The sequence below is a fragment of the Tursiops truncatus genome, chromosome 18 (assembly GCF_011762595.2).
Source record: "Tursiops truncatus isolate mTurTru1 chromosome 18, mTurTru1.mat.Y, whole genome shotgun sequence".
NCBI lineage: Eukaryota > Metazoa > Chordata > Mammalia > Artiodactyla > Delphinidae > Tursiops > Tursiops truncatus.
The window spans coordinates 12,184,312-12,205,461 of record NC_047051.1 but is presented as its reverse complement, the minus strand read 5'-3'; the positions used below and the strand labels follow the sequence as shown (position 1 = coordinate 12,205,461).

The window sequence follows — 21,150 nt, the reverse complement described above, 5'->3', positions numbered from 1 at the left end:
TCAAATTAAACCTAGCCTCGGGCAAACAGTAGGTAAAAGAGAACTAAAAGGATTACAGGCACTTCTTGCTCTCAGCCAAGTTTTTCTAACCAGGCAGTGAAAGCAGGACCTGTTCAAGGCCATTCAATGCAGAAGGTGGGTGTTAATGCTTTCATCATTTCTTCTTCTGAAGCTGAGGTCGTCGAGGTCACTCACAGAAAATACTATTTTTTTCCTTATGGCACAGCTAATCCATCATCAGAAACTAAGTGTCACTATATTACCATGAAGGCAAATGCATCAAAGCTTTGAATGCGTAGAACACTGTATTCTCTCATTATTTTCTAAATGAGGGAAATGTAAGCTGTTTATTTAAAAACTGCTCACTTCCCCTGAGCAAATGTGTTTTAGGCACCAATCAATGCTTTTATGTAATCATTTCAAAATTGGAGAGCCAGTTTAAATTACAACTATAATAAAAATTAATAGCGTGGCTTTTTGCAACATTAGGCGTCTGAAAAAAAGCATCCCTCGACTTTACCATGAGACTGTGTTACCAACTGATTTTAAAACTACCCTGACCATCTCCTGGTTAGCTCAGGCTGTCATTGACTAACACCCACCTTTCATCAGCTGACTATGCTCTTACCAAAACAATGTGAAGTCAAATCTGCTTATATTTTCTCAAACCAAGGAAATACAGGGAGTGTAATGTTTTAAATAAGCAGGGTTGTTATTCTCTTAAGGATAGAAGAGCTTAAAAATAGTTGTACCAATCTAAAGAGCCCTTATTCGTGTATTTCACTTATTAAAGTAGCACTAAATATTTTATTACATCCTTTTGGAAGTTTGGAAGTTAAGCAGTTACTATGTTTTCCTTCTCATGTTTTTCCAATACATCGTCCAAAGCGATAAGATTTCTAATATGGAAGGAAAAGACAGATTGATTATGTTTAGTTAATGAATTGTTGCCTTGAAATGCTCCCCTAAGCTTATGAAATTCCTCCTTAAAACCGTTTAATTTATTAGAATGGAGCTCCATTTAGTAAATGGCTAATGGTCACATCATTCAATGCGTTGTATACAATAGCTAATGCTTGACAATGGGTTATGATTATGACTTTTATTATCTCATAGTAAGCATTTTGAATAATTTATTAATATTAATAACACTGATTAAATAAGAAGATGGGCTTGTATATCAAGGCTTTGCTATATAGGATGGAAATTTCTAATTCCAGAAAACAAAGACATATGTACATATACCTCCATATATGCATGTATATCTCTGTATATTTATAGATATGCATTCATATGTATAATCTGCAGTGACTTTGTTTTGCTCAAGTATAATTCACTTTTCTTGAATTAGACAAATAAAGCCAAAACAACAGCAGCAACAAAGACAATCATAGCCTCCTCCAATTGTTTAGAGTCTTGAGTTTCATGCTACCTGACATTTTCATCTTCTGGCAGCCCAATTTTCAGTTCCTCCCTCCTGTTTGGCCAGAAATGAAACCTTGACAACATGTCACATTCCCCTGAAATCTGATTATAAATCACATCTGTGTGTTTTCTCAGCAGCAGGCAGGAGCTTCATATTGGGTTGCAGAAATCTACACAGCTGGAGCTAAACTGTGATTTTATTCAAACACTGCATGAGAATTGGAGAATTATAGGCATAGCTAATAAATAGATCTCTGAGAAGAGATAAAAGACAAAAGTGGGGAAAAAAAGACAAAAGGGGGTCAAACAGAACAAAGAAACACAGGCAGAGGGATACAGTGTGGTCTCTGTGGCAAGTGTTGTACAGGAGACTGCTTCCTATCAAAATTCCTATCAGGGTGCCATCCTTGAGTTAAAGTTAACAAACACTGACTGTGCTTACTATGTTCTGGCAATGATCTAGCTCTGGTGATACCAAGACAAATGAGACATGGTCCCAGTCCCGAGGGAGCTTAGAATCTAGGAGATTTATACACAGTGTGGTGAGCTAGTGATGTACAGAATGCAACTAGGAAAGAGCAGTGGGACATGTGGCCAGAAATGCAATGGGATAGAGAATACACCTTGAAGGAGATGAAGCCTGAGCTGTGTCTAAAATCTCTCACATTGATGCATAATGGGAAGACCGCTGGACTTAGAACCAGAAGAAGATGGTTTGAGTCCCAGTTCTAACGTAATTGCACATTAGCTGTGGGATCTCTGGCAGGAATCACAGTAACTAACGGGCATCACCTCTTACTGTGTGCAGGCAGCCACTATGCTATAGATGTCAGGTGTATCATCTACATTGTGGGCGAGACCCAATTATTTTCATTACTGTTTACAGATAAGAAAACTGCATCCCAGAGGCATTAAGTTATTTGCTTGTGGTTAAGGAATGAGTGAAGTGAGTGGGTTTGAGCCACTGCTGTCAACTACCATTGCAGACTTAACTCTAAACTTGCCAAGACCTGGGTTAGATTTTTGTAAAATGGGGCTAATAATGCCTGTCCTATTTAAGCTCGCAAAATCTTGTGAGGATCAAATGAAATGGCATAGTTGAAAGTGATTTGAAAAGTGTATATACAATAAAAATGCAAGATAGTAATTCTTTTTCCAGCCAGTGTAGCATTGAATTCTCAGGCACTGTCACCCCGTTAACATATGCAGTGGTTAGTCTCTCCAGCCCAGAGCTACAGAAGCTCTGCGTGAGAGGTCAGCATGTTTAACGGTCAGAGAATGTACCAATTGCTGATGCCTCCAACCACTGCACACATATCTGTGGACACAAACCATTCTTGCCTAGATCCTCCACTCGCACTATTGCAAATACTATAACACCTGGGGCTCATAGTAGTTACCGGGCACACCACGAGGTGTTGCTCAAGGAGAAGGCTTGCTGGAGGATTCCATCTGAGGCCTATCCATCCGCCCACCCCCTTAGACCCAAGCGCAGGGCTGCTCCGGGAGAAGGAGCCATGAGAGCTCCTGGATCCTGAGCTTGAGCTTTTCACAGTTTGTGGAGTTCCTTTCTCATTAAGCATCCTAGGTTGAAGTAGGGGGGCAGTCGAGTATATAGTACCATGATATGGCCAGATCTGGGATGCTTGGCTTCTTGAGTTAACGAGAGAGAGGAAGGGAAGGAGAGAGAAAAGCTTTGAGGGCCTCCCCCCATAAGCAAAGGCCTCACCCATGGTCTTCTTCTGCTACATGGTTGTGGGATGAACATTTCAGAGCACAGGAATGATATCTAGAGTTTAAATGCTGACTTTCTATACATTCTCAGAGTTATACTGCCACATAGACATCATTAAGTGGTCAAAAGAGAGTGGGGGGCTTCCCTGGTGGCACAGCGGTTGAGAGTTCACCTGCCAGCTCGGGGGACACGGGTTCGTGCCCCGGTCCGCGAAGATCCCACGTGCCGCGGAGCGGCTGGGCCCATGAGCCATGGCCGCTAAGCCTGCGCGTCCGGAGCCTGTGCTCCGCAACGGGAGAGGCCACAACAGTGAGAGGCCCGCGTACCGCAAAAAAAAACAAAAAAAAAGAGAGAGAGTGGGAGGGTGGCAGTTGGCTCCGTCTTCAAGTTCAGTGTTTGTTCCAGAGGCAGGATGGAGAATCAAATAGAATATTACTTTTTTAAAATCCCACCTTAAATGTATATAAATCTTGGCTCACTGCTTATTTCTAGCAGATATGTAATTGTGAGGTCTAGAGTTGACAGCAACTCTTAGAGCAAAGAAGTTGAATGCATTTATCAAATCTTGTAGAGTCTAGTCTGCAAACAACACACTAAACTCTTATATTTCTGAGTTAGGTGCTGTAGGGCAGTGCCTTTCAAACTTTAATGTGCATGTGAATCACCTGGGCGTCTTATTAAAATTCAAGTTTAGATTCAGTAAATCTGCTGTGGGGTCCAAGCTTGTGCATCTCTAACAAGCTCCCCAGATGATGCTGATGTTGCTGACCCATGGACCACACTTTGAGCAGCAAAACAGTAGAGGATGCAAAAACCAATAAAATAATATCTCTGCTCTTAAGGAGCTGGTATTTTCCTACAAGATAGACTATTCTTATATTAATGCTTCAAAATACCAGTGTGAAACTTCTCAGATTATATTTTTTAAATTATGGAAAAATATATATAACATAAAATTTACCATCTTAACCATATTTAAGTGTACAGTTCAGTAGTGTTAAGTATATTTATATTGTTGCGCAACCAATCTCTAGAACCTTTTCATCTTGCAGAACTGAAGCTCTATATCTGTTGAACAACAACTCCCCCATTTCCCCTTACCAAGCCCCTGGCAACTCCTATTCTACTTTCTGTTTCTATGAATGTGACGACTCTAGATACTTCACAGAAGTGGAATCATACAGTATTTGTCTTCATGTGATGGGCTTGTTTCATAACCTTGGCATAATATCCTCAAGGTTAATCCATGTTGTATCATGTGTCAGAGTTTCCTTTCTTTTTAAGGCTGAGTAATATTCCATTGTATGTATGTACTACATTTTCTTTATCCATTCATTCAGTATTTGTCAATGGACAGATAATTTTAAGAACCTTTGAATAATTTTCAAAACACAATGCCCAAAGGATTCTCCTATATATAATACTTATATTTACCTTGGGGTCTCAATTCCTCTCAAAAACCCAGTGCCAAAGGGTTATAAATTTTTAGCATTCTATACTGTCAGACGTTAGTAATCAGAACTTTAGTTTCTCTTGAATGTGATAATAGAATCACTAAAAGCCTAATAACATCTCAGACATTTTTAAGTATTCCAGAAATCCCTCTTGTGTCAATATTTAATATATAGTCAGTCACTATCTTGGTGATTTGCATTAATGGCATTTAACAGCTTACCCACAGGGGACCCAAGGAAGACAGCTGTTGCTTGCCTGGGTGACCCCTCCTCTGTCTGGGTACCAGGGCAACAGCTATAATATCAATTGCATCTAAGCAGTTAGGAATCTTGCTTAATATAATCTGAAGGATTCTTTAAGTTCAGAACACTGAAATAATTGGATAAGACTATGAAAAACTTATACAAAATTTACTAACAGATAATTTAAACATAGCTGTACAAATCAAATTATAAATAACATAGAAATTAAAATGTAGATCAGCTTGGGTAAACATTAATTAATCCTTTTTCCCTAGGACAGCATTTCCGATCCGTGTTCCTTGAAACATTAGTGTCCTTTTAAACATTGACAGGTTTGTGTAAAGAACATTTTCTCTAGTCAAGTACATTTGGGAAATACTGTTTATTCCTACCTCTTAGGCTTCTGGGTGAGTCTGGGGCCTCCCCAAAACAGACATCAAGACAGGAGTAGATGTGCAAGAAATTTATTGGGGGAACACACCACCTATGAGATAAAAAGGGGAGGAACTGGAGGAGGAAGGGAGAGCCTCCCGATCACGATGCTGGTCCGACGCCTGTGAAGGAGAGAAGGGAGAAAGGAGGGCTGCATATGAAGAGACCCTGACTATTGTACGGTGCTAAGAAAGTGTTCAGAAGGGTGTTTAGGAGACCTCTCTTGTGAATCCTCTTAGGCAGATGGAGGAATATGTAAAGACAGCAGAGCCCTGGATGTGCCTCTCAAAACAGCCACTGTGTTCCCCATTCTCATCTAAGACATGCCTTTTGTTTCAAGACCCTAATGACAGTTTTCCTGTATCATCTGGTTTCTTATACTGAAATGAATGTAAGAATTATGAAGAGAGTGAACTTTGTACAATACATGGATACCATATACTCTTACCTCCAATTGCGATTTTTTCCTTTTAAACTTATTTTATCCAAATGTACTTTGAAAAGCTTTATGCTTCCCAGCAATGTCACTTTAGATTTGATTAACTTGAGGGCTAGTGATCGCCTATAAAAGGTGTAATCCATTCATTCATTCAACAAAATATTATTGAATCTCTAGGATGAAGCCAGATGCTAGGAGGACAGGGATGAAATGTGTGCTCTAGGAGGGGAGACAAGACAAGTAGAAGCCAGTTATCATGAGAGACATTTACCCTGAGGCTGATGGGGTTGTGAGGCCAAAGGCTAGATCTAAAGAATCACCTCGGAGGTTGCCAAGCAGTAAAGGGAAGTGGGAAATGTTTAGAGAGAGAGATCAGCGTGTGGGAGGGAGTAAAGGAAGGGGGAACAAGGCGATCAGGGAACTAGAAGGGACTCGGCACGGTTAACTAAAGCAGAAGCTGTTAGAGCGGAGTGGGCAGGGTCTGGCTCATTCAAGAGCCTACATGCCCCCATCTCATCCCGGTGGTGATGCGGAATTGAAGAATTCGACGCAGGAAAGAGATGCCATCAACTTCATTTCAGAAAACCCTGGAAACAGGGAAAAGGAAACTAAAGAGCCATCAGGAGGTTGCTACAGTGAGGGGTGCATATGAGAAATGACGGGAACGAAGCCAAGGCAGTGACAGCCGGAGCACGAGGACAGAGATGGATTCAGGCATCGGGAAAATAACCCCTATTACGTTTTCTTTCTGTGAGACATTCTACTTTGACGTATCATCTCAACGTTATGCATCTTTCCCAGCCCTTCTCTAGCCCTAAATGTCAGAACTGCCACATCACATTGTCCACTCCAAACAGATACGTCAATCTTCCCACTTCCCTGGCTCTTGCTTTCAGTGCTCGCCGGGGAGGAAAAGAGAGGAAAAATAAGGCTGAAATGAGATGCTACGCCATTATTTTAAAGGCCTAAATCCACATCACCCCTTTCTGTGAAGCAGAACACACACCGCCAGAAGGCCAGTGTGCCTCCAGGGCTACTAATCTGGAGATTAACAAAATTTCTATTCAATCCCCAGTAAGCACCACTCTCCCTCAAGGCCAAGTCTATTCTTGATTTGCCTACCAATCTTTAAAAGAAAGTTCAAACAGTGTGTTTTTGCTTCAGTTTTCCTTATCTTGTGTACTATGTAAGTGCTGCTGAAAGGAGCCATATATGAATATGTAGTGAGTTGAACTGTAGGATCCTGAATGATTTGAGTTTGAGCTGCATTTAGCATGGATATCTCCCAAGGGATGAATATGAGAGATTAGCTTAATTATTCTGAGGTCCCATCCTCTGGTAAAATTTTCTTTTTCTACCTCTCTGAGCATCTTCTAGGGCTAAAATATATGCTTGATGAGTGACTAAATCAAAACTGGACGTTGACATAATGGTATCCCTTTACAAAGTAAGCATCATTTCCCTGACTTAGAATTAAATGTAAATTACCTCTCAGAGTTACCCGACCAATTCAGTCCTCAACCCACTGTCTTTACTGCCTAGGGTCCAATAGAGAAACTAGAATAGACCGTGCTTGTTTACATCCCTTCACTAATCTGTTTAGGCTTGGAGTTCATCCCTTGGCAACTTATGGAGACCTACATGAGGAGTAAAAAGACAGGAAGGAAAGAGTCTCCGAGTAGCTATTTACCACACATGAAAGTCTCTGGATTCCTCAGAACACTTCATCCTAATAGCATGCCAGATTTATAAAACCAACACAGAAGCGTTCTTGAAATAAAGATGACATTTGTAATACTCTCAACTAAAATTCCAGGCAGGTGTGTCAGCCATGGAAATCAGTAAATAAGCCTAACACGTGGTCAGAAGGCAAGTTGTTTATTCTTTAGGAAGTTTAGACTATATTACAAGCTACCAATGTCTAAGAGAACCTCAATACATTTACATTCTAAAAAATATGTCATCTATATCATAGCAACACTAGTTTGACCCAACCTGCAGAAACCTATAAAAATCAAGACCAATTCTGTTGATCTGGAGATTAAGTTCTGAAAGCGCTTCGGTTCTGAAACTTATCGTAGAGGAAGGACTGCGGGTGGTTCCACGAGAGACACGTGCATGTACCTGAAATAAGACCCAAAGCAAGTTCAGCACAAGCCAAGGACTTTGGTTTCATAAAATCTCATGTGGGCCACAGAAAACTTTCTAGTAGTTTTAACAGAAAGGAAGGAGCTGGCTGACTAGATGTACTACAATGCTGACAAGTTATAAATCTAGGCCCCTCCAAACTGATTTTCTTGATTTGACATGAAACCTTACTCTTCCATCCTCGCACCAGATATGCAATTTGTTGTGTTTTTAATTCTGAAATTACTATCACTCGTTAAAGCTTTAAATAGTGAGCCCAGGTAAGAGAATCTCAGGAGCTTACTTTGAAGCCTTGTACTTCTCCCTAATTGCTTGCTGAGGTCGGTGGGGAATACCCAGGCACACTTTATGTAGCTCACTCAGGCAAGGCACAATTTCACTTAATGAATAGCCTGTAAACGTAGCAAGGGTTTCTGGCTAATCAAAACAAAAGACAAAAGAAGAAAATTGCATCATACAGCTTTATAAGATATCAGAAATCTGAAGATAAAACGGTGAAATAAAGGAGATTAATCACTTAGTGAGTATCCATGTTCATCTCAAAAGAAACTGTAATCCTTCCTCAGAGTCTTTAGAAATAAGATATTAGGAAAAACAGAATTCTAAATTTGCTCACATTGTACAATTATAATGCTCAATTTGGGGACAGTTTATTCTCTCATGAGCAGGATTTTTTACTGGCCTCTAAAGGGCCTCGACTTACCTGTACACTCTATTTAAATAGCATATGAATGAGTCTTAGCCAAATTCAGAATAAAAACTAAGAATTCCAGAAAAATAAAAGTAGATGCCCCACTCTTGTAGCACAAAGTGAGCCTTCAGAACCAAATCTAAGGGGCCCATCTCTAATCTTGCCAACCGTCACAAGCCAAGAAGCAATGCTAACTGCCCTGTTCCTTTGAAAGCCTGATACAACCTCTGACCATCCTAACTGGACCCAGGTTATTTTACACAGAGGGGAAAAGTCAACATCTTTTGCCTTGAAGTGGTCAATGCTTATACTACAACAGCCCTCCTTGCATAAAGGTGGGTGTTGAGGTTTCCAGACCTGCTTCCATTCAATGAGCTTGCCACCACCATCCCCTTGACTTCCTGCAACCTCTGCTCCCCAGTGAGCTAAGCCACTGAGTCCAAGCCATGAAGACTGACCTGCAGTACTCAGCGGCACGTTGTAGTCTGCTGGCAAGGCAACCAGTTCCTTATTAAACTAACTCTCCTTCACAAGAGGCCAGCCCATTCTAAGCCTTCAGGGTTACTGAGCAGACTTTAGATAGGCCTTGAGGTTCATCTAGAAAGAAGCAACAAGCACTTACCCAGAAGTACCTGTTCACAGTATAGTTTGCCAGGCAGTAAGCAGCTGCAGCGATCAGTGAAGGAAGGTATTTCAAGAACGGGTCAGCTTCAAGGAGACTCAGTTCTGCTACATACTAAGCACAAGAGAGAAAATCTCATTGGAATTAGGAATTTGACTAAGGTTACAAGCAAACCTAGAAATGTCAAGGGGACAAACTGTGTCATCTTTGTTCAGTGTGCATCTAGTGATGAGCGCAGAAATAGATGCTCAAAATTATTCACTGGGTTAGTAATTGCTATGCCTGTCCATAACCAGAATAACATTTACGTTGTAATGAATTTCAAGTAAATTTCAAAACGGATAGGCAAGTATTTGGCCTAACCATACAGTATACATGATGGGTTACTTATACTATAGTAGTGCAGGTTTATGCTGGTCAAGTAGCATTGCTCTGGCCACTGGAGCAGACTAGAGCCTTCAGCCAAAGGCAAAAATATGTCCATGTTAAAGCTATTAATTTATCAGGCAAATACATGCAGTTCATAGGCTAGAACAGTACCAGTGGGAACTTATCAAATTAAAAGAAACATATTGGGAAATTTATAGAGACATCCTTATTACTCTTTGCATGGCATATAAATACCAGATATATTAGATCATTATGGATGGAAACCAAGTTTTCCAAACCAATACTTCAGTGCCTTCAACTAAAGTTTAGAACTCCAAATGACCAAATAGTGCTTCATTACTTAACAAGTTAGGATTAGATTAGAGCCAAATAGAGCCATATTTATCTTGTTCCCATTCTGTAAACCTAAGAGGTATTGCTTGTATGTGGTCTGTATATAACAAGAGAACAGTTTCCAAGCTTAAATTTTTTCTAAGACCTGGGTGATTAGACAACCCGTGTCTGCCAAACACGATTAATAGCAATGTCTCGTAAGCAAAAGTCATGTTCTTAGAATTAGTTCTCTTCCAGTTGCCAAAAAGCTTTTCTGGGCCCAAGGCAAAGAACTGAAAAGGAAGGAAGAACTGAAGGAGGCTGCTTTTTTTATCCATTTGGCACTGAAGTTCTTGGAAGTCATGTGGCCTACCTTGGCCAGGTTCTCAGTCCTGACACACACCCCTTGCCTCCTTAAGTACTGAAGGAGAAACTGGTTGGTGGTTGGCACTGTCAGGTCAAAAGCCAGGACCTTCAGGAGCAGGTGTTCCATTCTCAGCAGTTGTTGTTTTGTGTAGGTATCATCAGTTATAAAGACAAACTCATCTATTCCAGGTGGATATATTTCTTCATATTTCCTACAAAAGGGAAAGAGTTTGGGGAAGTAAAGCTTCGACCCTGTGCTCTCCCTCTTGTGCTGTCACAACCATGCCTGTCACATGGCCCTTGCAGACTTAAATATCACTTACAAATCACGAAATGGTACAGGTGTGAAAAGAGGAGGAGCTTGTTTCCAGAACAAGAACATGAGTATGACAAGGATATGTCGTACTTACTGCTACGAGATAGTAAAGAAACAATTTCCAACTGGGAGTTTTAGGTTTTGGCTTCTGGTATGCTGAAAGATTCTGAATGACAGACATGTGGGTGAATTCCTCTTAATTCTATAGACTTCAAATCATCTTTCGTTTTTGTTTTTGCGGTACGTGGGCCTCTCACTGTTGTGGCCTCTCCCGTTGCAGAGCACAGGCTCTGGACGCGCAGGCTCAGCAGCCATGGCTCACGGGCCCAGCCGCTCCGCGGCATGTGGGATCTTCCCGGAGTGGGGCACAAACCCATGTCCCCTGCATCGGCAGGCGGACTCTCAACCACTGCACCATCAGGGAAGCCCCAAATCATCTTTTGGAAAAGAATGTTATGTTGAACACAATGGTAGGAAAAAACTCCTTTGGTCTTAGATTTTTTTGAAAGATCATGTTCAGTTTTCTCTATTGAATTAGCAAAAGATGCTATGTATCCAAGAGATAGATAATGATACAATTTCACAGTTATCGATTCTTTGGTTTTGTTTCTCCTTTCTGTAGGGAAATGTTTGCAATATTTTAGGCATTAATAAGTATTATGTCTGAGACCAGAAGAATAGAAAGGAAACTACCATTCACTAGCAGGTCACTTATTTAAAAGAATATTAGCCACAACCTAGCCCTTTTCTACACAGTTAGATATTGTTATGAATGATTGATAGTAACAGGGACCAGCTAAAATAGCTTATTCACTATAACCAAATAAACTGTGTTATTATGAGTCACTTGCTAGATCATGAAGAGAAGACTTTTATGTAACCAAAATCTCTTATAATAGGACATTTACTCATACTAGAATACAGCCAAAAGACTACACCACAAAATAGTTAAATTGGATCCTGAATTTGAGCTGATGTCTGCCTTAGTCATGATATTGAACTTCTTGTTAAGAGGATCTTAAACATCCAAATGGAAAAGTGAACATATGGTAAGACTCAGATTCTCAGTAAACACTGTAAAAATGATGACATTCTATCAAAGGAGGCATGAATAAGTTTTACTTATCGAGCACTGCATTCCTCCAATAAATGGGAACGGAAATCAAGTGTTTTGACAGGCTGAAGTTTCACATTATTTGAGCTGAAGAACACTTACGAAGCCAGGAGAAGAGCTGCTGTTCCTACAAGCTGCAGTTTCCCTCTCAGAACAGACATGCAGGAAAGAAACCTGTCCAGGAAGTTGACGGCCAGGTAGAGAGTCTCTGCCCGAAGCTTATATTCTTCTCCCACCTCAACCAGCCAGTCCACCAGAATTGTTCGCATGCCTTCTGTGATGTCTGGTTGTTTCCTCATGTAGTGCACTTTGGGCATGTGTCTTATCTGTTTGGGGAAAGAGTTTTGATATTCAAATAGTTGCTATGTTAGAAAGATTACACCACAGAACAGTTGCTATTTTAAAAAATCTCATGAGCAAAGGTTAGCAGGAAACTCTATCAAGAGCCAGATAAATCTTTACCATGATATGGAAGAAAGTGAGAAATTCTGGTTCTGTAATGCAATTAGTTAACAGATGACTTAAAGGAGGGGAAAAATGGCAATAATCATTATCCCCAAGAGTGAAATACTTAACATACAAACCCTTTTTTTTTTTTTTTTTTTTTACGGTACGCGGGCCTCTCACTGCTGTGGCCTCTCCCGTTGCAGAGCACAGGCTCCGAACGCGCAGGCTCAGCGGCCATGGCTCACGGGCCCAGCCTCTCAGTGGCATGTGGGATCTTCCCAGACCGGGGCACGAACCCGCGTCCCCTGCATCGGCAGGCGGACTCTCAACCACTGCGCCACCAGGGAAGCCCCATACAAACCCTTTGAGTCAAAGAGAAATAGTCCAAATAACTGCTACTCACCTCACAACTATTATTTTTCATAAATGTTCTCATGTTTAGATGTCACAAGAATGCCATTCAGTAATGGTTATGGCCAAGAGTGTATAACTATCTTAATATGAAGTGCTTGGGGTGCTGGCAATTGAAGGAGAAGTTGGGAAAACTCACTTCAGCTTCTCTAAGGTACTGATGAATTTCTTCAGCATATTCAGTCACATTTATCACATCTGTACCAAAATCTGATGCATCTTCAGACTGGGAGTAGAGAGATGAATCTACCAGCATAGGGGAAACTGCAGGGGGTTCAACAGTATCAGGTAAGAACATTTAATTTAAAAACTAGTTCCATCCACTAACCCTCTACTGGCAGTTGTGAAAATAGTTACTACTCAGGGTGTTCTCTTGCTAGTTATATGCTACTAAATGCTGCAGATGATTACAAAGACAGGGTACCATCAGCCACAGATGAGTCCCATTACCTGTGTTAAAATCCAGCAGGAAGTGAAGGTCTGACTTGAGTGTTCTGGTGTCTACTTCATAGGCATCCTCAAATGCCATCCCCTCTCGCCCTGTGCAGCTGTCTCTGTCGCCTTGCTCAGGCTTGTCCATGTACATGTCAAATCCTTGCTTGGCTGGCCCCTGAACCCCGCTGGCAGACAGCGCTTTCTTTCCAGCTGGAGGGAAGACATTTTCTGACCCAGAGAAAAACCTGAGTGCTGTGATCCCCTAGAAAAGGGTTAAGTTTCTTGTTAGAGGCCACCCCGTAGCCCTCATAGGTGCTAAGAACCCATGTGACTCAAACCAGCAGGCTGGAAAGATGAGAGGAATCTTAAATTGAAATATCTATGTCTGCAATTGAATTTCAGAAAATGAAGCTTCCCAAGGATGACTTTGCCCTTATCTTCGTCTACATTTGACATTTGGGAAAGGAGCTACCTAAAATTTGTCATCTTCCTCATGTATTTATCAAAGGGAACTCAAGATTATAGAAAAAAAGAAAAACTATAGCTCTCCTCCAAAGTGAACTAGGTACCACATGTGGATGGAAAATTGTAAATCAGTTTTTGTGCTTGTAGCATGACAGGCTTTTATACCAACCCAGCAAGGTTCTTGACACATAGTTACTGAGTTCCTATTGTCCTCCTTAAATAGTTAACTTTTAGTCAACAGGCTCCTGTAAAGGTCCCATTTAAACCTAGTTACTTAGAAACATGATGATTTTAGAAATGCATACTATGCATAAATTCTCCTATAAGATGTAGAACCTTATTATATGACATAATGAGAATAATACATGAGGTTCTGGACATTTTTTAAATACAGCCAATAGTATTTTCTCAGCAAATTAGATGTGGGGTGGAAGAAAAAGAAGGGTCAAGGATGACAAAGGTTTTGGGGTTGAATTACAGGAAGGATGGATATTCCATTTACTGAGATGAGGAAGACTCTGGGAAGAGCAGTCTGGGGCCAGTGTTGGTGTTTGGTTTCGCCTAAGTTTGAGATGCCTACTGCATGATCCAAATGGAAACATCAAGTAGGCAGCTCACCATGTGAGCCTGCAACATAGCTGAGAGGTCCAGACTGGAGATAGAAGAAGGAGTCATCAACAGATAGATGGTATTTAATGCCAGGAGACTTGAAGAGATTGCTAAGGGAGTGCGTGCAGATTGAGATCAAATACTAAGCCCTGGCACACTCTAGCTTTTAGATATTGGATGAGGAAGAACCAAGATATTGAGGAGGTGTGGCCAGTGAGCTAGGTGGGAAACCAGGAGAAAGCCGTGTTTTCCAGGCTGAGAGAGAAGAAACTATTTCAAGGAATAAAGAGTGATCAATAGTGTCAAATGCCGCCAATCAGTCAAGTAAGGAAAGGATTAAGAATTGAGTCAAAGACAACAAGAGAAGAATTTGAGACAGAGTATTCATTCAACAAACACTTGCATGCTACCCTGTCCAGGCACTATTCTAAACACTGGAAATACAGCACAAAACCTGATGTGCAAAATCCTCATCCTGATGGAGTTTACAGTAGGCAAACTCTCAAGAAACACTGTCGTGAATGGGACAGTTGCTGCCAAGAGCTTTGTAGCTGAAAGGTTTTTAAGACTGAAAAAAAAAAAAAAAATCACAATATATTTGCATGCTTCTGGGTTTGACCCAGTAGAGAAAAGAAAACTGAGAAAGAAGAGCTGATGGAATGATATCCTTGAAGAGGCAAGAGGGCATCAGGTGTGCTGCACACATGGGGGTTCACCTTACATGAGAGCAGGGACACATGGGTCACGAAGCAGGAGGGGGATGGCAGAGTATATGATACATGGGAGCATGTGGAAATTCTCTTCTGGGTGCATCTATATTTCTAGGAAAATAGGATATAAAGTTATTAGCTGAGAGGAAGGATGGAGATAGAGGCTTTGGAGGATAGAGAGAAGGGAAAGTATAAGATAGACGGTTTCTAGAAGAAGGTTGTAGAGGAATAGAACCGGGAAATGTAGAGGTAGTGCCTGGCAACATAGAGGTTAGCTAACGGTTATGAATTTAAAGTGAGCATAGGAGTAACTACCAATTCATGAGAGGTTTTAGACTTCAAGTTTAAAGAAGTAAACATCGCTAAGCAAATTAAGTTTGTTAAAACCACCTTTACTCAGTTTTTTCCAAAGCTTGTAACAGATTACTTTGGGTAATTTTCTCCCATAACTAGATGCCACCAAAACACAGATGCCTTGAACAGTCAGTAGATGAGTCAGTAGATGAGGCTTCTGACCTGGCCTCCATCATGGCTTTTTTTGGGGGGTGGGGGGTTCTTAAACCTCTCAAATTTTCTCACCTATACAATGGAAAGAATACCTGCCCACCTATTCCACTGTACTATTGCCAACTTCATTCCACTATAGATGTGCAGTACAGGCTTAAGGCACAGTTATGAGAAGCTTGCTTAATAACATACTTGAGGAATATTTTTTTAAATTTCAAAATTCATTCTTAAGGATCCAAACTCCTCATTCGCATTTTAAGTGTCTGAATTTGTTTACAGTCTGTTAAGGGAGGTACCTTTGATCAGTTAAGCACAAGCAACTGATATCAGATGGCCCATGATCCGTTTGCCTCACTGTCCTTTGTCCCGAGGAGAAGCCGACTTTTGAAGCATGCATTTGGAGGTAATCTAGTATAGCTGATCCAATCCTGATTCTAACACCATCACCAATGAGCTTAACAAAGGTTATCCAGGATGCTTCAGGCACAGCCTAGACCAATCTGAATACCACTCCAATCTGGAAGATCCCCAGTTCCGTAGTTTATTTTGGGGCATTCACATTTCATTTTAGCCCAGAACTTAACTGACTTTACACATACTTGACCTAAACAGTACGTGTTATTTCCTTGATATTGGCAAAATAAGAAAGAAAATTATTCATGTTTCTAGCTGGAAAAGGGACCTGACAATGTGATCTTAAAAAAAAAAAAAAAATGTCCCTATAGTCCAGATTCCATGGTTGAATACTCAAGAAGAGTTTGGAGGTAAAATTTCAAGAGAAACCCACCTCCCACCAAGACATGAGAGCCCTTCTCAGCGAGCAGCCTTCCCGGCTCTTCTCAGGCATTACCTGGCCACAGGTCCTCCTGTACTGCCCATTCTCAGTTAGCACCCCTAGTACTGTTCTTTGTGGCGGATCCTGGCCAAGCTGGGCTCTGGTTATCATCTGACAGGCATCAGGACCTCGGGACACTGGAGCCAGCACTACTCCACTCTTGGAGCTGCTGAGATGCATAGCCTCAGTCTCCACAGGCTACTGCTAGCAAGGAAGGAGAAACAGACAAGCTGGTTAGTCAACCTCTTCCACCAGGGGCTCCAAGGATGCAGTGAATCTCCAGAAGAGAGAGCACTGTGACAGATATCTTCCCTGCAATTATTAGGGCTGAAAGGGCCTAAGCCACCGTGCGAGCGATCAAAGCTGCTTTGAACCAAAACAGTGATTTGAATCTCTCCAGGCTTTCTTCCAAGATCTGGCTGACAGCTGGTAGGAGAGAGAGAGACGTCTGACAAACCTCCAAGCCGAGACGCTAAGCCCCACGTTAATTGGGAGTCCAAATCTACAAGCCCGTGTCTTTCCGGGCTATTATGCTTATTCGTCACCCCACCAACCCCCTGCCTGCAAACAAATGACCCAGGATACATCACTGTGGGAAAGTACGTCCCTTTCCCAAGTGATAAGCAGGGTGCTCTTCCGCGGCCCTCCTCCCACAAGTCAGAAGTCCCCAAAACCTGCTTGGAACCCACAGCGGGCCTCGCTCTTCTCCGTCTTATATCTTTATACATCTGTCTCAAACAATTAGCAAGTGCACACGAAGACTGGGAATGAGGAGCCGCCGAAGGGGGCGGGGCGGAAGGAGACAGAGATGTTAATAGATTCCAGTCAGGGAGCCAGAGTCCCAGCTTTGGTGGCCCAGCGCTCGGAGCTATTTACTTTCAACACCTCCTCCCCGCGTCTGTTAAATCGGCCAATCAGCGGAGCTCCTGGGCCTCGCGGGGCCGTTTCCATGCCAACCGCAGGGGGCGTGCGCGCTCTGAGGCCGCATCGCTATGGCGTCCCCTCACCTGGCATGTTCCGGGCGGACGCAGGCGTCCCCTGGGCGTTCAGAGCCGGGTGGGGCCAACCGGCGACGGGCCCCGGCTCGTCCTACCCGGACCTGCTCGGGCGTGCTTGGGCGTGCCTGGGCGGGCGGTCGCCGTGGGTACCTGCGCCTCTTGTGGCAGATGTTTGGGAGGGAGGAAGGAGGCCCACCCCGCGATGGCCGGGGTTTGGAAGGGACTGTTTCCTTGAACCCGTTCTCCCAACAGCCGCTAACTCCTCCCGCTAACGTCTTTTCCGCGGCCCGCTCCTGAGAACCTTGGCCCGGGAGAGCGACGCAGGGCCCTCGGGGCTGCGCAGGCCGCGGCGCCTTGACAGCGCCCGCCTGAGAGCGCGGCTCGCTCCCCTTCCCCGGCTCACACACCTACACCTCCTCCCAGAGAGAGGCCAAGTAGCAGCGAGTTGGCACCAGGTTTGCTCCGGGGCCTCGTAATTCGTGGTGGCGGCGTGTCCTCGGTCATTTTGGGTCCTTGCGTAACAGAGGCCGCGCCTGGCTGGCCCGGGTTTGGTGCATGTAACCTGGCAGGGCGGGAGAGGAGATCTGGAGTTTTAGGGTCACACGTGGTGCTCGCAGTCCCCACGAGAGGTTTTCCGCGACGGGTTCGGCAGCCACAGCGTGAAACTGGTCCAGGAACGCGGAGATAGTGGCCCAGGAAGAGGAAGGAACGCGGGTGGCAGCAATGGGGCCTGGGACGTTGAGGGGGACAGTGGTGAGGCTCGGAACTAGGGGCTGGGTGGGGGGCCTGGCCACGTGGGGAGGGAATCCTTGGGTAGGGGTCCATGGCAAGGTGAGGAGGAAGCAGGGGGCCTAATTGGGGTGGAGGTGAGGGTAGGGAGAAGGGGCCCTGCCCACTCAGGAAGGGAAGAGAAGTCTTTGGAAACTAGGGAGGCCTGGCACCTGCAGAGGTAACTGGCAAGCCAGGTAGAAGAATCTTTATTTTTTGAAAATATTCGTGTGTGCGTACGCGCGTGCACACACACATATTACATATGTTACTGCTTTTGTCTCTTTATTTTTTTAAACACCCATCCCAAAGTTTCTAAAGCAGACCACTAAAACCATTCAAATGGCCCTTTTAAGAACTGGTTAGTTATCACCTTATTTTGAATGGAAATGATTGTTAATCTTACCAAAAATTTTTTCTTAAGTATTTATTAATGTGTTCACCCAGTGAGCTGGGTATGCATTAATTTAATGGGAAAATTGAAGTATTCTACAGAAAGTGAGGATGAAAGTGTTTGTTTGAGTCAGATGTTAAGAGGCAGTTGGGAAGCATCTTGGAAATCAGTGCTGGATGCAGGAGGAGAGCAGAAATGGATTTTGTTTAATATGAAACTAACTTCTATACGTTTATCACCAACTTTCATTGGGAGGCAGCGATCCGATCCCTTTGCACCCTGCAATTCCTATGCCTCTGAATATGAAGGCAACACGGGAACTCTGGTAACATCTTGATTGTGACAACAGATGTAGGCAAGCACCAAATGCTGGGCTTTGCAAAAAGATACTGCTCTCTGGTGGAGGAAAAGAGCCTTTCTGCTCCCTTCCCGCCTAGTGCTGCTTTTGGAAGTCTTCTTGGGACCCCTCCTCCACCTGATAACACTGTTGTGATTTCTGGGGACGCTGAAGGCCTCAGTGGTGGGGATCCACTTTGGACTCAGGAACAAGTTTTGCCAAGATCCGGAGATGCTTTGGCAGGACTAGAGTTCGTGCACTCACCGTGACCTGACCCTCTGTACATCCCTTTTGATCTGATTTCCTTGACAAAAGTGACCGAGAACCTCATACTCTGCCTTTCTTCCAAATCAAAGGAGCCAGTGCAATGTTTGTTCCTAGAGCCTGTCTTGATCCTCTTTTCTGAGATTGAAGCTCAAGCAAGGAAAGGGTAGCGCTGGCCTCCTGGAGAGGCAGCTCTTTGAAGCTGGGTGTCCTGACTCAAATCTGGTCAGGACCAGAAGAGGAGGCTACTAAGGTGTCTGGAGCCTCTCAGCTGTCTTTAGTCTGAAAAATACCTTTTAAAAAGAAAACAACTCTTGACCAGATGGGACCCTTGGATTATTTCATACCCATTTTCCCCTACCCTCTCTCATGTGAATAGCTGCAGCCTAATCCGGCCTTAATGAATATGAAATAGTATTATTATCATTACATGTTACCATCTTTCTTCTTTCTCCATCCACTTTGTTAAACTTGGCAAAGGGAAATGATATGTGGCTTATGAGTTTCTTGCTGTGCTGCCTTAGAATTCAGTATTAAATCATTGAAGTCCTCTGCTCAGATCTTAAATTGGAGAGTAATTCAGGTGAACTTTTATGTATTTTTTATATGTGCATGCATATAAATTCAGATATTTATATAGCTTGTGCAATACTTATGGATTTCCAGAGTTTTTTTAAAAAATCGTCACTAAATATTTGAACAAGTAATGATTGATGGCATAAAAACAAACTCAACTAATAAATAGGTGCATGTGCCTCGGAGCAACTAAGTGCTGGAAAACTTGGCCTTATAATTAGGAAAAATAGGAGAAGAGAGAATAGAAAGGACTTTCTCACAAATTATGCAGTTTTAGTGAGATTCATAATTATATCAATAATTTTGCTATTAGTGTAACAAAATCAGGATTAGGACTCAAAGTTGAGTAGATTTTCAATGTCTGAATAATTAAACTATTAATATATTGAGAAGTGAACAATACATTTTATTACAAATACATCTTTAATGTCTAAAATATTTGGTATAACTTATATGCTAACATAACAATTTCTTAGTATAAAAATTTACTTGGTCAGCATTTCCAGCCTGATATTCAGTGCTCGGCTAGTTTTGATGCTAGGATTAATTTCCAGGATAAGGATGACAGCTGAATTCTTTACTAGGGATTTTTAAATCCCCAAGTCCTGTTAAAGCTGATTCCTCCCCCCTCCAAACTTCAATTCAAAGACAGTCTTTTCTGTTTGCCGGCAATTACCTGGCAGTTCAGAAGCTGTTATTACTTCTCTTCCATTTGCTCATTGTAGCTAGTAATTAACTTTCTGTTCAAACATTTCAGTTTTCATTCATTTGTATGAAATCAAGTTGATTTTCAGCATAGGGATGAAAAAGTAGAAGAGCTATTTTTTTTTTAAGGACCTCTGTCCCTTTTAGGGACTTATTTTGCCTGTTCATGGACATGCCTCTGCCGTTCTCAATATACATTTAAATTTAGAACATAACTATGTGGTAAGATGAGGGACAGATGCTGGGGATGGCGGGCGGTTTGTGACATTTTAGCCCACTTGACCAGAGGATCCAGTGAGTCCAGTTTGAGAAGCAGCCAAAAAATGTACCTCCTTAGGAAACTTATATCCTTGGGTGGTGCAAAGTGGATCCCTTAATACGTAGCAGGTGAAGTTAGTTTTCATTGAAGTTTGTAAAGTCACTTTCTTTGAATGAAAATAGTTTGAATACATACATGATAGTGACCAAAGTCTACTATTCATTCACTCATTTTACAAATATTTTTTTGAGCATCCATCTTATACCAGGCAGTAGCTGGATATGGGACAATTAAAAAGGATCCCTGCTCTCAAGGAGCTTTTTGTTCAGACAAGGAGAAGGTAAATAGATTGTTATATAAGGTGCCGCATAATTAGTGTTTATTTCATCATGGACTACACAGATGTATGAACAGAGAGCAGTAAGAACTTAGCGAAAAGGAAGAATGCATGTTGCTGTGGAGATTTGGAAGCAGTATCCAGATCTGCTAATAAAGATGATTAGAATAATCAATTTTTTTGCAGGACAGATGGTATAGTCTACATTTATTCTAGAAAGGGGAAACCCAAAGGACAAGAATTGTCAGCAGTGTTTATTCCCAGTCTCCCAAGGGAAAGCAATAAACTGTGGTGTCTCAAAATACCCCTCAAGACTGTCTGTCCTGGTTCTGGGGCAGACTCCACAGCAACTATCTCATGAAGAAGTCCACTTCCCAGCAACTTGGGTGAGAGGAAGCTGGTTCTG

At 42.4% G+C, this 21,150-nt stretch overlaps 2 protein-coding genes across 7 annotated transcripts in view; one reads left to right on the top strand and one right to left on the bottom strand.

Annotated features, from left to right (window-relative positions):
- SPART (spartin) overlaps positions 1 to 21,150 on the top strand; it is a 373,903-nt gene that overhangs the window by 266,928 nt on the left and 85,825 nt on the right. The window contains exon 1 of one of the 2 annotated variants that reach the window (XM_019936752.3): positions 17,426 to 17,559. The exons of the other annotated variant lie outside the window; for it this stretch is intronic. The gene's annotated coding sequence lies outside the window, so the exon portion shown is untranslated. Of the gene's footprint in view, positions 1 to 17,425; positions 17,560 to 21,150 lie in introns of those variants that run through there. 2 annotated transcript variants of the gene reach the window in all.
- CCNA1 (cyclin A1) lies at positions 7,591 to 17,311 on the bottom strand. Of its 5 annotated transcripts, none has more exons than XM_033843897.2 (9): positions 17,114 to 17,311; positions 16,122 to 16,307; positions 12,996 to 13,242; positions 12,685 to 12,809; positions 11,790 to 12,013; positions 10,265 to 10,469; positions 9,190 to 9,303; positions 8,160 to 8,293; positions 7,591 to 7,852 (listed from the first exon to the last, which is right to left on the bottom strand). In XM_033843897.2, the coding sequence occupies exons 2-9, from the start codon at positions 16,284 to 16,286 to the stop codon at positions 7,801 to 7,803; spliced, it is 1,266 nt and encodes a 421-aa protein (XP_033699788.1). In that variant the 5' UTR covers positions 16,287 to 16,307; positions 17,114 to 17,311; the 3' UTR covers positions 7,591 to 7,800. The 5 variants fall into 5 exon arrangements, with proteins under 5 accessions (XP_033699788.1, XP_073651191.1, XP_004322042.1 ...); XM_073795090.1 differs by lacking the exon at positions 17,114 to 17,311 and adding an exon at positions 16,983 to 16,997 and having other exon boundaries at positions 16,122 to 16,310; XM_004321994.4 differs by lacking the exon at positions 17,114 to 17,311 and adding an exon at positions 16,796 to 16,965 and having other exon boundaries at positions 16,122 to 16,310.